The sequence below is a fragment of the Montipora foliosa genome, unplaced genomic scaffold (assembly GCF_036669935.1).
Source record: "Montipora foliosa isolate CH-2021 unplaced genomic scaffold, ASM3666993v2 scaffold_412, whole genome shotgun sequence".
In the NCBI taxonomy this organism is placed as follows: domain Eukaryota; kingdom Metazoa; phylum Cnidaria; class Anthozoa; order Scleractinia; family Acroporidae; genus Montipora; species Montipora foliosa.
The window spans coordinates 642,501-660,000 of NW_027179715.1; the positions used below are offsets into that span (position 1 = coordinate 642,501).

Below are 17,500 nucleotides of genomic sequence, written 5' to 3' on the forward strand. Positions count from 1 at the left end.
GAAAATTACACACTGATCGTTGCAACCTCTCCTCTCCCCCTCCCTCCTCGTTTTAGAGAGCTTGTTCGCTGGCTAGAATTCATTTATGGACCATATTCATAAATGGCGGGTAAGTAATTATTATTATTTTCTTTATGCTAATCATCCTCACTAACCTCGTTAGCACGAGCAACCGCAAAAAAATTTTTACTCTAAAGTGAGCAAAAAAAGTGAGCAAAAAAATTTTTACTCTAAAGTGAGGCTAGTGATGGTAATTAGCACAAAGACAAAAGAAAAATTTGTTGGTTGCCATTTATGAATACGGTTTATCTTCTTGGGTTATGAGAGGTGTTCTACTCAAGAGTATACGGATGAGAGCAAACTTCTGAGTTGAAGTCAGTTTCCGAACCCGGCATACTGTAAAAGCACCGTGTCAGTTTCCGTTGAATAAGTTACTGCACAATGACCATTCATTGTCTGTGGGGAAAATGGCCAGAAAGCTATTACAGATGAGTTCACCATGACCTAACCCATTTAATAGTCTGCATGTATCAAACAGTGTGCTTGAGACATGGTATTTACCAATCTTTTAGGGTTGCTTATGTATGCTTTTTCTATCCAGACTTGTCCAGGAGCTTACTTTACTTGACCAAAGACGAGACGAAACGGTTCGTGTTAGTGATGATTACAGTACGCTCTCCCAGACTTTAGACGAATTTCTGGCTGATGAAGGATTTGCAGAGCTTGATAGCTCCAAGGTAATAACAAGTCAGCTGCTTGTGCTGTAAGTTTATTAATGGGATCACTAAACTTAGATTTTCTAGGTCATTATATTGTTACAATACTGTTTCAATCACTTGGTGTTCAACTTAAGAGAAAGTGAAGGCAAAGTTACCTAAAAGTTCAGTAAAGGGGGTTGTTTCTAAAGAAAATGTAGTGCTGCGTCGGTGGGGAAGTAGCGCACAAAAATTTGGTTTTATCAACGGAGTTGATAATGTAAATTGACCACCGTACAGGGATTCTAAAAGCTGACGTTTCGAGCGTTAGCCCTTCGTCAGAGCGAATTCAGAATGTAAGATGCTATCCCTTACACAATTCGTACTAAGATCATCATGATTCTCTCTTACGAAGGGCTAACGCTCAAAACGTCAACTTTTAGAATCCCTGTACGGTGGTTAATTTACATTATCAACTCCGTTAAAAAAAGCAAATTTTTGTGTAAAAGTTCAATAGTTCTATTTAGCCATGAACGTGGAATCAATACTGAGAAGCCCGGCGATGAAGTACCTTTCTCTCTGTTCTTTAATCGGTGCTTAGTTCAACGGTAATTCAAGAAAGCTAAACGAAGCATAGCAGGATCGAAACAGTTAAATTCATCGAGGATCCATCTTAACTCTAGCAGCAGCGGTTGCATTGTAGCTCACATCTTTCATGGCATGCCGAAGTAATGAGTTTTAAGCCGAAAAAAAAAACTTTTAAGGAATCAAGAATTGTCTACACACCGCCTTGGCGGAAGGTGCTGTTTTAGTCTCCTGTTACAAGTTTAAATCTAAATCTAGATTTAATATTATGATTGTGTGGCTGTTCCTTGGAAACATAAGTTCTTGTAATTTTCTCTTTATCGGCGTATTTTTGTTTCGTTGTCTCCAATTTTCATTTCTTGTCAATCTTACAAACGTAACGCAGATTAAAAAAAATTATTTTTCAGTCTTCGTTGGAGATGAAGATAAGTGACTTTGACATAAAGATCCAATCCATAAGCCATTGGATGACCGACACTGAAAAGCTAGTGAATTCATTACACGTTCGCATGGCTCCAGGGGAAGTTACAAAACGGGTCCAGCAAATAAAGGTAGCCTATTGCAATAACCACCACAAGTCATAGATTCCCTATATAGCTAATTCTTCGCGCTGATGTAAATTTTACTGAATTAACTCGGTGTGGATGATTTGAATGAAGAAAGTCAGCTACACCAGACACAATCCATCATGCTGCTGTCAAAAGGTCATCAGTTAGGCCATTTTTTGATTAGAAGTTTGATCGGTCATATTTGTTAAAACAGCGATCGCGATCGCAATTAAACATCAACTTTTTGGCGATGTCAGGCAACCAGGTCATGATTTTAATTCTAAAAATGAATTGGAGAGGGAGCCACTCTTAGGTAATTTCTTACGTTAAATTGTTAATGATATTGTGTGGTTGGTTTTAAGAAACGTTGGGGAAATATGGACAGAAAGGAAGTTGAGATGAAAGATATCAACTGCCTGGGTCAAGATATAACAAATGAGCCAGTGAACATGGAAACAAAGCATTCGATCGAGGACGAGCTGGAGGCACTGAACACAAAATGGCGTAAAACAAAGGAGATGTTAAGAGAAGTTGTTGACACGAAAGGCGAAGAAGCTCCGGGCTACAGAGGCTGCTGGTGTTTCCAGATGGTTCCCAGAGCGTTCCATGCTTGCTTCTATAGTTAATCTGATTTAGTGGTGGATCTTGACACTCAATAAATCAAGCACAGAGATATGCTACAAATACCATTTACTTTGTTTGTATAGCTGGATCGGCTCTAAGGGTGGTTTGCGTGATTTGATGGAACCGCCTAAACTGATATCAAAAATTCTAAAATATAGACTTAGCCAAGCCGAAAAGCGGAGCTCCTGGGTTTATTCTTACAATAACTTAACCAGGCTTAAGCCTGCGATCCAATTGAAACCTAGTACCTGGTCAGCAGTCAACTTCCAAAATCAGATGACCTCGATGAGCTTTAAACTTGAGCCCGCGATATGATCACGAAATACTAGTCAGCGGATACATTGTTTTGACAGGTGTCAATTGACCTCAGCTAAAAAAAATAGACTGAAGTGGACAAGCAGCTCTTACACAACAAAATCAACGTAGAATCATCCCTGCAAACCCTCGAAATTCAAAATTCCAACACTGATTTATCTTTTTGAAATATCCTGCGGAGCATGCTAGAGAAGTCCGCCCAATTTTCCAAACCCCCCTTGACAAAATTCTGGATCCGCCCCAGTATGGATGGTTTTCAATCACGTGATGAGACGGCCATGTTGGCGTACAAAACAATCGCAAATTATGGCTGACGTTTTGCATTATATGCATTATAATAGATAGAGTCAAATTCCCAATAGCCTTTTTTTCTATTGTTCTGTGTACCAACATGGCTGCTGTGACGTCAAGTGAAAACCATGATCGAACACTGGGACGTAAAAAAACAACACATTGCTTGAAGATAGAGAGGAATCTAATCCTCCGTGTTGCAGTAGTTCGCCTTTTGAATTCGTGTTGTATCCTGAGCTACTTTAAGCAGAAACACATGACTTTGAAGCGTGTAACTTGCAACTCTTTTCCTTGAAACAAAGCTGGGGATTTTAGGACACCAATTTTACGCCCAAATATGAACAAAAATAAAGTCGAAGCTGCACGTGCCAGAAAATGCACGAGCTACGTTACGTCCAAATAAGGAAATTTTTAAAATAAAAAACCCCAGATCTGAAGCAGAGTTAAACGCTTCAGGGTCATGAGCTTCTGCTTCAAGCTACCCTATAATTATCCCTTTGGTGTATGATAAGAATAAATAAATGAATACAAGTTAGGTAAGAATGAACTGGCCAGTATCAAAAATACGATGATAGTTTCTCTTGCGACCATTTAAGTCCCGCGAGAAATAAAAACAATGCTCATGCAAAATATTGGAAGGACAGATAAAGAGTATTTTTGATACTGGCTAATTAGTGAACGAACCAATGACCGAACGAACTGGGCCATTCAAGGACTCTTCTCATTAAGACAACGGCGCCGTTTACATTCGATTACCAGTACAATAAGACCGTGACTCTTCGTGCTTGAAACTTGCAGTCAATCTGTAGATGACGAGATAAAGAGATAAATGGATGGACGACTTTTCCCTTCCGAGCATGCACATTTTCATTGAAAGAAATTGATCCGCAAACCTAATGCGCAGGCTCATAACTAAAAACTGACTCATAGTCTTATTTGCTCTATCCATATTTTTTATGACTGCTTCGTAACGAAAGATGTTTTTGATTGGTAAGTTCAAAAGCATGCAATTGAATAATTTAAGGTTACTTCAAACCTTCGTTGGTGGCTCCCACAAAAAATTCGTACACGTGCAATTTTGAAGACAATCTCCGCAAACTATGTGCGATTGGAAAGGTTATGAAATGTAGAGCTCGAGAAAAAATGCTTGGTATTGTTGCTCATTTTAAAAGCGATAAACCGGTAAACTCACCTACTGACATTTCGCCGAATTAATGCAGTATCAAATGCTATCGTAGACGCAAAATAGCTGTGTAGTGTAAACCTCAAAGCATTAAGCTCTAAAAGTGTAACATTTTCTGGTTTTCTCATTGGTTATCTTTTCATACAACTGTCAAGTTCCAGTATCGAAATTTCCAAAACATGATGCGTCAGAGGCCACCATAAGAGAAATATTGACAATTGAAAAATTCGTCCACACTCTTTTGTTCCTCAGTAATTAGCACCAATATCACGGAAATCCGCAATTGTACATACCCTACTAATTGTTTTGAGACGAAGGCTTTTTCAATATAAGACAAGCTCGAGTTTTTCCCCTCTTGTTTATGTCAGAGAGAGATGTTGACACGAAAAGCCGCCAGCCAATGAAGTAAGGGAACCCCTGGCGTTAACGGTATGCGAACAACAGCTTCGCGAGAAAATGATATTTTCGGTGCAAGGCTTTAGGTGTGTAGTCCCAAGGGGGAAAACAAGAAAGCCATCTTCAACAAAATATAAGGTAATAGAGGATCAAGTGCAGACGCGCAATTGCTAGGACATACCACTGACCGAAGTGAAATCTATGAGTTAGGTTTAAATTTGTGTTCAAGAGTAAAATCGCGAGCCGGTTTTTTGTCTCGAAAATGATACTAGGATCCTAAACGCTGTAGCGAAGACATCGATGACGTCACCTACTGATATTAATGAGCCAACCAGAGCCTTATTGGATCATAGGTACCCCGAGCACATGGAGTATTGTTGTTGTGATACATAAATTTTTTAAGGGTTTGTATCGGGAATTTAGCGATCGTTATTTAGGGCATTAAAATAGAAATCAAGATACACCAGAATTTCTCAACTTGCCTCCTTGTCTCATTTATGGTATGTTCTTAGTATTTCTGGCCGTTTCAGCGCGATTCTAGGGAGTTTTAGTTCTACCGTTTCTCTCTCATATAATAATAACAATAACAATTGGCAGTGCTAATCACCCTTTACTTGCAGTATTTAGGACTGAATTGCGAAGGGCGCAGCTCATGATCTCGGGCTGAAAGCATACAAAGGCGCCCCTGGCTGCCGTTATACAGTCCATGTTTGATGTCGGAGTATAGCACGACAGCTAGATGTCAATTACCTGTGAGTCGATTTTGATGAGGGAGGAAAACCGGAGTACTCCGAGAAAAGCCCTCGAGTCAGGTTGAGATCCACTGAAACTCAGCCCACATGCAAGCCGGGGCCAGAGTTGAATCCCGGCTAGCAGTAGTGGGAGGCTCGATAGATAACCACTAAGCCACCCTCTGACTCCATATATATAATTCCCCAAGGTTTTTTACTTGGTGGCGGCGGTTTCGCATATCAATCGAAGGAAATCAGCCGTAAATTCACTTCGAACGCTCAGGTCGCCTCCAGATTTAGCCCAGTGCACGTTGGAATCCTCCTCTAACTAATGTATTTCACTATCGGACAAAAACAGCCGCGGTGAGGGAATTTTTGCTCGGTAAGGCATTTTTGTTTGATTCATGTTCTTCATTTCAACTCCTAAACACGTTTTCCAATTCCCATACAAACGCTTATAATTTTGACTGATCGTGATGCTCAAATTACATGTTGGCTTGGGGTACTTGTGATTGGATGCCGAAACAAAGAGTTCTTTTGTTCGGTGGTTGGCAAATTTGAATATCAAAAGAAATTTGACGTCAATGTTTGTAAATAGATATCTTCCCTATTTCGTACGCCTTATGAGGTTCGACGGGTTCCTAAATCTTGACCAAAGTATTGAACTCAAAAGTACTAGAAGCGGAGTAGAATCAGAGAAATAGCGAGTTTTCCAAAAGTGTCGAAAATGCCCATCTTCCAACATATAGAATAGGAGGGAGCAAGAGAAAATGTCGAGAAATGGCCGATTTTTAGGTCCAAAAGGTAGGGAACGCAAGTCGCCTAAAACCCTAATTTAAATCTCAGTAAAGGAAAAGGACGCTAACAGGTGGGTGTAAAAGGAGGGAGACACTGGCACTACTGTCATCACTTTTCAAGCCAGAGAAGCTTCTTAGAAGATCTCGCTTTAAGGATTTATTGATTAAAAGCAATAATGCAGTGGTGTTTGCACCAAGATTTCACCGCATGAATAGGATGACTCTCAAAAGCTCGTCTTTAAATTTGAAGAGTACGAAGGGAGTTATGCATGATAACTATTCAAAGAAGACTGGAACCAACCTTTTTTGATGCGTGGGCACTGGTATTGAAAATCTTTCAAAATGGCGGATGAACCTAGTGTAGTACCAATTTGGATTGATGTTGGGAAAAACCTAAACGCAGCTTCTTTGGTTGTTTGCTTGCAGCATTTTACCAAAGAGGCAATCGTCAGTGGAGGTAAATTCGATAATTTTTTTAAAATATACCGGCGAAAATTGACGAGCGATGACCGCAAGGAAAACCAACGATCCAAGAACGTGGTGTATTATCCAGGTACAAATTCAGTTTCTATTCTGTTAATCTACGCCCAGCTTGGCGCAAAAATCATTCATATGATATTTGCATGTTGCATACATACAGCTCATAAATTCCACAATTCTTTCGCTTTCAAACACATTAATTTTATCAAATCACGACAGAACACTAAGTGAAGGTTCCTTGTTGGCATTCCCCATTCGCCTCTTAAGTGTTGAGATTTTCGTGTCTTGGAAGATTAAGGTAATTATTTTCCTAGCCTTAGGAGGAGATAAAGATTCAAAGCCAGGGGTATGTCCACGGGGTGGAGTTAGTAATGTTGAGGCTTCAAACTAAGCAAATATAAGTAAAAATAGAACTGTAACCAGGATAAGACATAATTAAAATGTAAAAACGTTCTCTGGTTAAAAAACGGTTAAAAACAATCATGAGGTTTCGGCTATCAGTCTATAGCCTTTAACGTTAAAGGCTATAGACTGATAGCCGAAAGCTCATGATTGTTTTTAACCGTTTTTTAACCAGAGAACGTTTTTACATTTTAATAAGCAAATATACTTGTACAGTATTGCAGTATTCATTCTTGCTCTATCTGTGTCGGTAATGTGCCAACCAGTGGCATATTGGCTGAAGGTGCAAAGGGTCTTCTGTTCCAGTGATAGGCAAATTTAAATATGAAACGAAATTTTTGTAAAATATTGGGAATAGACCTTTACACGGTTTCTGATGCCAATTATTGGTTGGGGGCAAACAAGGCTTAAATTTCAGTGAATGTATGGGAATTTTGCCGACTTTGAACCATTATAAATCCTATAAAGTCTAACGATTATGGATAGCAAGAATACCTCTCAAAAAGCATTTCTATTGACATTATTTTCATGAAGTATGACGATCAGAATCAAGCTATAACGACAGTAAACAAAATTTGTAAATTTCATATAAACTCTTGTGAATAAAATTATGCTAATTACCGCGAAACTTGAAGCAACATGAGGAGATTTCTAATATCCAATTTTCAGACGTTGTGCCTTTTCCATTATTTAATTTTCCATTAAGTGAATGATATTAATAAAATGACTAAAAATATTTTAATTTTTTTTAAATCTGCCTTTTTGCAGCCGAGTTATACAGGTTTGAATTCGGCCAAAATCCCATACATTCACTGTAATTTTAGCTGTGTTTGCCCCCCAACTAAGGCGGCATCAGAAACTGTGAAAAGGTCTATTGCTTTTGTACTCAATCTCCAATGTTCGTATTTATTGTTTTCTTGTGAGCATTCCTTGGTGATTAGTTGTTAATTTTCTTAGGTTCTATCGTTGTTAGTCCAAGGTCATTCAGTGGCTTGTCAACCTGCAGTGGCAACGAAATGCAAATGAGGCTTCAGTTTGAGTATACAAGAGACCACAAAGAGAATGGGTCTAAGAAATGTTTGGAACAAGAGATGCAAGAACTAAGAAATAAGCGACACTGTATTTGCTGTCGCCTCTGTGGATCTGCAATACAGTCACCTGAGAGGTAAGCTCATGTGCTTTTGAGATGAACTATTTGTTCAGGTTAGGTGTATTGATTTCAATTTTTAATGGGAAAGCTCAGAAATGAATCTTCCTCATCTTAGTTTGAAATGATTTCAAAATAATTATTGAGTATGTATCAACGGTACAGTGGTTTGTGTGTGTGTGGGAAAATTTCTGCCTGAATACATCTCATGAGGGCATGTGTTAAGTATGTGTAGCATTGCAGATATCACCTGTCTGAAGGTAAAGTGAAAACAAGGAGCGTGAAATGGTGAATAGGTCTTGAAATGGTGAATGCATCTTTGAAACATAAGCCCTTGGAAGTACGTTTTGGTTATCAAAATAAACACAATCTTGCAATATTTACCCCAAGGAAATTTAAAAGAGTTCTGGAATTACCATCAGAAAATTGGCTTGAACTTGCACAAGACTGGTGTTGCCATGGTAGTAGCAACCTTACATCTATGGCAGGGGCTCTTGAACCTGATGAAAATGATTGCTTTGTTGGAGACTACTACATCAAGGTGAATTGCTCATCTGCTGTGCCAGACAGTTTGCAGATTATACCGGTAAGTGAATAGCAGCTGTATTTATGCTGCCACAGACAAATACAAAATGGCTTGCTTCTCACAAGAAGGCTAGCCCACAGTTGGTGGAACTTACATCACATGAAATTCTTATGTCACCTACTTTGAAGAACTCTCCTGATACATGTACATTGTACCTTTCAATTGAATGGAAAACCAGTTAAATTGCAAGAAAAGGGGTAATTACGAAGATTTCGGTAAAGTGGGACCCAGAGTTGACAAAAATTATGCAATGGAAATCCTGATACATGTACATTGTACCTTTCAATTGAATGGAAAACCAGTTAAATTGCAAGAAAAGGGGTAATTACGAAGATTTCGGTAAAGTGGGACCCAGAGTTGACAAAAATTATGCAATGGGGCCATCAATAACATAATTATTGCCAAAACGTTATCAAACTAATTTTCAATCAGTTACATGTACATGTGCATCTGTGCTGCATAAATTAAAAATGCTGAATACCGTGAAAACAATTATGCTAAACTAAGCAGATAAGTTTTGGCAGTGAAGAAAATTAATTAAGAATGTTTGCCTGGAATATTTCAGTGTTAACCTGTACAGGCAAATCCGATCTTGAACCTTGCAGGATATCCAGCCAACTGCATTGATTCCTTGAATGACCTCAGTTGCCTCCTTCATTTTTCCTTTTGAGCAAAAGTGTGCCTAAAATGCTGACTAATTCTAGCAAGAAAAGTACAATTGCTCTCAGTACACATAATAAGATAGCCGTTTACATGTACTGTATGACCAATTCACATTGGTCTACTACTGAACTACACTGCAGGAGACTCGTGTGTGCAAAGCCATTGCACTACTGTATTTGTAGGTTCTGTCTTTTTCAAGAACTCTCTTCAAATGAGGTAGTGAACTATTCCACACTGCATCCATTGTCGCGCTGCAATCAGATTGGGGATAAGTTTGGCGACCCGACAGTGGTCACAGGGTGAGAAACTGTGGGAGGGTGGGTAGGAAGACGAAATTCGGTATTAGCTCCCAGCGCTTGCCAGTAATTAACCCTGCCACCTCGTACTTGTACGATTCCTGCCGTACCGCAGTTGAGCCAAAGTTACCCTTTTTTCTTGTGTACTAATCTTGTATGTGTTGCTCATAATATATGCTGTGAAGATAGTGAGCCAGCCTCGGCCGGCAAAGGTCAGGCTCCTAATAGTCGCTTATGGTACTATAAATGTTACAACTGTGAATTCGCAATTATCATTTCATTTTCTTATTGTCCTAACATGATCTATGGGGCGCCAAATATAAAAATATTATTTAAGTACTTTTCCCCTATATTTTGTGTTATTTATAAATAACACAAATTATTAATAAATAACACATTGAAGTACCTTTGCGATTTATAAATCGTAAGGTTACGAACTTTGCGATTTATAAATCACAAGGTTACGAACTTCGCGATTTATAAATCGCAAAGTTACGAACTTTGCGATTTATAAATCACAAGGTTACGAACTTCGCTATTTATAAATCGTAAAGTTACCAACTTCGCGATTTAGAAATCGCAAGGTTATCAACTTTGCGATTTGTAAACCGCACAGTTCGCAACCTTGCGATTTATAAATTGCAAAGTTCGTAATCTTGCGATTTATAAATCGCAAATGTGCGATTTATAAATCACAAAGTGCGATTTAATAATGTAACCGCAAACACATGAAATTCATGCCGCGGGCTCGTGGTCCAATGTTTTGATTTTTTGGTGCAAGACAAAACTTGTCAAGACCGCTCTCCTCAACCGTCTCAGGAACAATTTTTGATGCATTAAGTGCTCGGAATTATCACAGAAAAGTGAGGTAAAGTGCGATTTATAAATCGCAAAGTTCGTAACCTTGCGATTTATAAATCGCAATGATACTTCAATGTGTTATTTTTAAATAACACAAAATATAGGGGAAAAGTACTTAAATAATATTTTTACATTTGGCGCCTCATAGTGATCGGCATCTCTTTTAATTATCTGCATTTTTTTTTTTGGCGGGGTTTTTTTTACACGCTTAATTGTTATGGAACATTTTTACTTTCCAGGGAGAAGAACTGCTTTCCCTGAAATGCTCTCGATGCAATGCCATTGTAGGAAATGTTTGCACAGAGGATAGAAGTCGCGATTCGTTAGAATTAATGATTGATAACAGTATTCATCTTCACAAGCATAAGATTAGCAGCAGGCATAGCAATTTATTCAGGTACAGTTATATGCTATAGTAGTTTGGCGTTTTCATAATTTACTTCTCCCTTAATAATAATAATCCCTTTAAACAATTGAAGGGAAACATCTGAAAAGTCATTTTTTCACTTCTTACGGCATACTGTATGGTACGAACACGCAACTTACACCAGCTCCCAAGCGGTTTGCTAGCTCATTGGCAGCAGCGCCTGCGTACAGACAAGGGCTGGAACTCCGTTCAAGCATGGAGTCTTCACCACTGCTATAACAGCACAAAGCAAATCATAAGCGTGAAAAACACGGTACAGTAACTCAGTAGCTTCTTGATCGTTGGTGTCCTTGTTGCGACTAAAGAAGACACCAGTTAACGACAAGTGAATGCCCCCCCTGCCTCACTTAGCAACGCAAAGTGTACCAAAGGTAGAGCGGGGCCATTGTTTTAGGTAGTTAAACCTACATGTGTGGTGTATTTTTTTTTCCTGGCGTTTTCGCTCTCTTTTAGACAAAGATGAAATTATGCCTCATGAGATACGTCAATTGAACGTGTTTTTTTTGATACGCACAACTGGAGACGTTTCCCAGTGCTGGAAAAACATCAGGGCGCGGTTGTTCAAAAGCTGATTAAGGCTAATCCCATTTTAAAAATTAACCAAGGAGTTTATTTCTCTACTCCCAAATTCTGCTGTTCAGCGCTGATATTCGGCGAAACTTTACATTAGAAGAAGTCACTCTTGAAAAAACGTTAACAGAAATAAGCAAAAGAAAGTTTTACCAACTGGGCCCAGAACTTTAAATCAGACTATGAATTTTTGTTTGTTTAAAAAACGAAATGTGAGCAATTAACTTGTTCCATCAAGTTAACCTTATTATTTTTGGCTTTAGGTCCTATTGTATTGAGACCTTTATTACGAGCTATTTGATTTCGAAGTCACGAGGTGCAGTGAACTTCAGGTTCCTTGTTCAAGACCCCATCCAAAATGGAAAGAGAACAACGTATGCCTGTGTAAGTTTTTGTTTCGTTATTTTGTGTTGCGCAGCATGAAGCGATTAACATCCTTGTAGTTAAATGTTTCAAAGACGAATGGCTGTGGAATAGTTATTGTTCAATTGCTGCGTGGCCCTCTTGGAAAGGACAAATATGGAAGGGACTGGTCCATACAACAAGGTCACCTCAATGCTCAATATGCCACCAACGTGGCCCGGGTTCGATTCCCGGGTCGCACTCGGCGTCGTAATTGTATCGAGTGCGTCAGCTCTTTACACGTACTGTGCTCGAAGAGGTTTTTTTCCTGGTAAACCAGTTCCCCCCTCTCCTCAAAGACCAATCAGATTGATTTGATCTCAATACCAACTGGTGTCAAAGCGCTAAATACACTTGACACTTAAATGAAATTCGTTATTATTTATTTATTATTATTCACGTTATTTGGAAATATTGACTTTCCAGAATCAACTGATAGTTTTTTTTTTGGACCGATGATCTACATGCAATTTACCTAAGGATATGGCTTCGGAGGACGTGTATTATGAGTTAGATGTTCTTAGGCTTTTTATCCTTACCTGATATAATGTGTAAAAATATTGGCCAAAACCGAGGTAACACTTCATTCGAGACAAAAACCATCTTCTCGTATCACGTTACGTGTCAAGATACATGAAAGATTCTCTCTCATATAGAGTCGCATCGTTATGAAACTTTTTGAGCTATAATCACAAGGAAGCATCTGCAACCCTGGATTTTAATCAGCTCAGGAAGCGAATGAACGCTCTAGATTATTTTATAGATTTTAAGTTTGAATGTACGTCAACATCTGCTATAAGATGCAGACAACAGAATTTTATGTATTACTGATCGCTGTGTCCAATATAATATATCTGATTTGAAAATATGTTTTGATGTAGAATAGGTTAATTCTTAAACGCGCGACCCCACAAGCTTTTATAGCTTTAAAAATTATCGTGTTTAAATAAAGATTATGTATGACTACGTATGGTTCAATCTAAAACGCTGCTATGCAACTCGGGATTTGTCTGACCAACATGTATTGCACAGTATTTTGTCTATTTTTTATCTCGCAAGTCGCGCTATCCGAGCACGTTGTTACTTCCGTGAGAGCTGCGGTGAATTAAATTATTGCTAGAAACGTAGTTTAAGGTGTCCAATCGTTGGGTTTTTAATCGTAATTTTGTAAGTTGCATTAATGAGACTTGAAACCAGATTTGAATAAAGCCATGTCTGATACATTGATATCACAAGTTACTCTATTAAACTATTAAATAGCTAACGACGAAGTTGCTGGCGTCCAGAAACCCAAAGAAAGAATGTATTAAGCCCGGCTAACTCACATGGTTTGTTTAAACGGTTGAGGGTTAAACATCGCCTGTTGTTTCCGTTTGATGAATGTTGGGCAATTGTTTTGGACAAAATTTCCAACGTTGTTAAAGTCGGGTACAGTTTGAGTCAGTACATCATTCATTAGGACTTTTAAATCCTAACGGATGATGTACTGACTCAAACTGGCTTTAAAAAGTCCCTTCTCTATGGATCTTAGCCAAGTGTTGGCCATAAATTAATAAGACTGGTTTTCACAAGCGACTCAAGTATAAGCAACATACGCATCAACTTTTTGTCAGTAACTTTTTTTCTAACAAAAGCAAAAAAACTTGGAGCCATCGCGAAATTATTCCGAAAATGATATTTTTAGATGACATTTTCGTAACCGTCGTCCTTGTCCTTGCTTAACGGTGGCGGCAACGACGTTGTCCTTGTAATTATCGACCCTCAGTTGTCAGATGACGTCACGGCGGCCGTTCTGATGTCCGTACTTTAATACTTACGTATAAAAGTTGTACATTTTCGCTTATTAAAAAACGCGTGGCCCCTAATTACGTTTGTGATATTGCCAGCGTTGCGGTCGTCGCTGTCATAGCTCTTACTTTCGGAGATATATTTTTTTGGTTTTCAGCTTTGGCTTTTTAATGCAGACTCTGCTGTGGTAACAAACATTGAACCTCACAACATCGACTCTATATCTCGAGGCGTTAAAAATGGGCTGTATTTGGTCAAAAGCAAAGGTACAATGTAATAAATTAATAATTCTGCTCTGTTGAATAAATGTTCTTTGGGTAATTGAGGCGTTTTAAAGGGAAAGTACGGCCTAGAAAAAGTTTCTCTGAATCAAAAGTTCTTTACCTGTATTGTCATACGTGACCACTCATTTGGGCTTAATGTGTTTAAATAGCCAACAATAACGCTTCAAAAATGGGCAATTCTAAATTGAAATGTATGTAAACGAGGCTATGACGTGGTCGTTAAACAGGGTTTTATATGTGAGTTATAGACATGTTTCTAGTTTCATCGCCCTCGAAAGCGTAAAACACCAACAGCGGTAATTGTTGCTGTGAAAAAGCCTTGCTATGTGTATTGAGCAACATCTGAAAGTTTCGTCGGCGAAACAAATACGTTTGCTTAAGCATCAAAGCCGGCTGTAGCAGAAGAAAGAAAGTGAAAAAGAAAAGAAGGTACGCTTGTCGAATATTTCTATGTCGCATGTTCAAGGTTTTGCTCTGGCTGATTTTTGCCGCCCAGTTTGATTGACCAGAGAATCTACAAGTATTACTAAGTGACTTGAGTTTCGGTCGCACTTATGGCCAACTTGGCCTACTAGCTATTGAACCACAAGACCGTTTACCATAGTTCATCTTACATTTGAATTTCTTGGAGCTGAAAGGTCACACAACATTGAGAAAGTGATCGAGGAACGAAGAACTTGGTAAGGTCGAACACTTTTGTTGACTCTTGCTACGTCATAACACCTCATATCCAAAATGGCGCTCTCCAAGTCACGAAAGAGGCAACTTTAAAGTGCTCTTGTCACACTTTAACAGGGAACTGGACAAAACGGCAATTATTTTCGAAATCCTAGGGAAAAGTTTTCGTAATTTAGAAAAACTCTTTCTAGACCGTACTTTCCCTTTAAGTACTGAAAGGGACGAACGAATTGGAATAAGAAAGTCTTAATGTTTCATCTCTAAAAAGGAGCAGACATAAGCTGAAAACTGTTTCGTCTTTATAGATGTTCAGCCGTACAGGATCGCTTTTACAACTGTTTTACAGATATGATGTTAGACGGTGTTCGAAATATTGTAGGCTAAACGTCTGAGGTCTGTTTAAAACACGTAGAACTTTCGAGAAATACTGAAACCATTTTGTGGGGATTTGTCTACAGTGTAAACGCGCGAGGAGGTTTTTTTAAGGCCTCTTTCGTCCTGATGATAGGTACCTCGGTCTGGACTAACGACAAAGTTTTAAGGGCATTCCTATGCTCCTATTGAAAATGCATAGAAAAAATCTTGGGGGAGGGAGTTAGGGTGCAACTGTTTACGAACATAGAAATGACAGATTAGGCAGCAACTATGCAAGTTTGTGGCATCAGCAGATCTCTAGGGTGGTAGCCTCCAAATAATATGAAACAGTATGAAATTTTCTTTTACAGCAAGATACTTGCCTGTATTGAAGATCCTTTACAAGATAAAGCCATTCTTTGATGACATCAATTGGTATGAACATGTAAATCCAATAAGGGTGTTTTTACTTGTGCCAGCTTCTGAATTAGCTAAGGCACAAGAAATAATGCCATCGTAAAAGTATGGAAAAGGTTATACGGTCATATTTATGATATGGTTAAAAGGTAACAATTAGAATTGATCCTCCGATTGATCGTTCAAGTCCTTCACCTCTCGGAAAGACGACAAATGGAAAATAAATTGCTCCTTTAATGTGTTCTGGTGCCGCTGAACCTTTAGGTTAGCCATAAGGAGAACAGATCAAAACGGCTACTTGCTTGTATTGCAAGTTTTAGGGGAATTTCCACTCCAACAAAAAATAAATTTAGATTTTTTTTCAAAAACCGATTGTATCCAAGTAAATAGTCGTTCATTTTCAGGTTTATTCAAATTTCGCGCCGGCCGCCATCTTGAATAAAGTCGACGAGTTACGATTGCATTTTTGTTATTATAAAAAGGATCTTTGGGTTAGAAAATTTGCGGCAACCGTGTTACGTCACAGTTAGTCAAGATGGCGGCGCAAAGGAAATTTGAAAGGGAAAGGAGCGATTTTAAAATTTAATTTTTAGGATACAAACACTTTTATTTTTTTTTCAAATTGCGAACATCTTTTCTCTGATTTCAAAACTGCACCAAGTAATGGCGTGTGAGTTCCCTCAGTGAGTGTTACCTGCTTACTTCACGGCTTTTTACATCTTCATTTGGCAGGGATCTCGAGGTTATTACTTGGCAAGAGAATTCCTCAGTGCAACCCCTGTTGTTCACAAAGGAGACTTGCTTGCACTTAATTCTTCTCCTCATACAGAGCACAAACACCATTGCGCCTTCCTTAAGGGAAGTGAACGGATTTAAGGTATTCCTAACGAGGGTCATGAGTTAGTACTTTGATAAATCGATGTATGGCCTGTGGCTGAGGAGTATATGCCTACCTTTCTTCAAGACAAGCTGGGGGTGAATAATGGCTACGGTGATAATTGGGTGTACTTTTCGAATGTGTCTTTTCAGAATCGGTGTCTTTTCTGAATCATAGTTGTGTCCAAATAAAAGAAATGCCATTTTGATGTTGTTACAAAGAAGTTGGAACAGTCTATTGTCTTTAAACTGTTCGTTACCTTTGTTGGAAAGCTCAGTGAATCCGCATGATAAGCTTTTTTCTTGTTACATCAAATTTTAAGTAGGGGAAGTGTGTACTGACGCAACTCAGGTAGATAAAGTCTGCTACGAGCCTAGAAGGCCTATCAGGCCGGCGCTTATCTCCGGTTTCTGTAGCATGAAGTTACTAGGAGTATTTCTACTCCCCCCTGGATGGGATGCTAGTCCATCGCAGGCCTACCCCCAGCATTAACCTCGCCGGTAAAGAGTAAAGTGTCTTGCCCAATAACACAATACAATGTCGCCGGCCAGGGGCCCCTTTCTCGAAAGTCCCGAAAATTTACGGGCCATTTTCGGGTGTCACAATTCCCTCTGTATCTCAAGAACGGAGAGGATTTAAGTCGTCAAATCTCACAGTAAGTTTTGTTTTTGTTACCTTAAAAACATGTTAAAAGATCGGCTTTCCAAAACAAGCGGTTGGCAGTTTCACAAATGGCTTTTCGGCCTTTTACCTTTTTAAAGAAGAAATTTAATGGGCCTTAATCACACGGCGGCCATGTTGAGTCCCGAGGGTTTGAAAACTTCTGTTTTGCCCCACCGAAACTCGTTCCCAAACATTTCAACTGGAGGCTCGGGGTGCGAAATCTATTGTCTACAGACAATGTGGCCACCGCGCAAATAAGGCCCATTGAAACCCCCTTCCTCGGTAATTATAATTCTCTGTGAGGCCGAGAAATGATTCATATCGAGAACGTAAGGGTTCGCTCGATTGACCCTACTGCGGAATACGAATACGTGGAGTGATGATTTGAAACGGCATGTGTGGTGTTTAGAAGCAACAGGGAAAATAAAATGGCATTCTAG

General features: G+C 39.0%; 2 protein-coding genes across 2 annotated transcripts in view; both read left to right on the forward strand.

Annotated features, from left to right (window-relative positions):
- LOC137988248 (putative leucine-rich repeat-containing protein DDB_G0290503) overlaps positions 1–2,454 on the forward strand; it is a 20,068-nt gene extending 17,614 nt beyond the window's left edge. Inside the window, exons 16-18 of the mRNA XM_068834291.1 lie at positions 602–737; positions 1,688–1,831; positions 2,191–2,454. Of these exons, the coding sequence (XP_068690392.1) occupies positions 602–737; positions 1,688–1,831; positions 2,191–2,454 (544 nt within the window). The remainder of the gene's footprint in view (positions 1–601; positions 738–1,687; positions 1,832–2,190) is intronic.
- A 4,042-nt stretch (positions 2,455–6,496) lies between these two features.
- The window catches only part of LOC137988229 (E3 ubiquitin-protein ligase E3D-like), a 12,372-nt gene continuing 1,368 nt past the window's right edge, over positions 6,497–17,500 (forward strand). The window contains exons 1-8 of the mRNA XM_068834280.1: positions 6,497–6,718; positions 8,005–8,212; positions 8,585–8,780; positions 10,840–10,997; positions 11,861–11,981; positions 13,945–14,053; positions 15,475–15,538; positions 16,253–16,397. Coding sequence (XP_068690381.1) covers positions 6,508–6,718; positions 8,005–8,212; positions 8,585–8,780; positions 10,840–10,997; positions 11,861–11,981; positions 13,945–14,053; positions 15,475–15,538; positions 16,253–16,397 — 1,212 coding nt within the window. The 5' untranslated portion in view covers positions 6,497–6,507. The remainder of the gene's footprint in view (positions 6,719–8,004; positions 8,213–8,584; positions 8,781–10,839; positions 10,998–11,860; positions 11,982–13,944; positions 14,054–15,474; positions 15,539–16,252; positions 16,398–17,500) is intronic.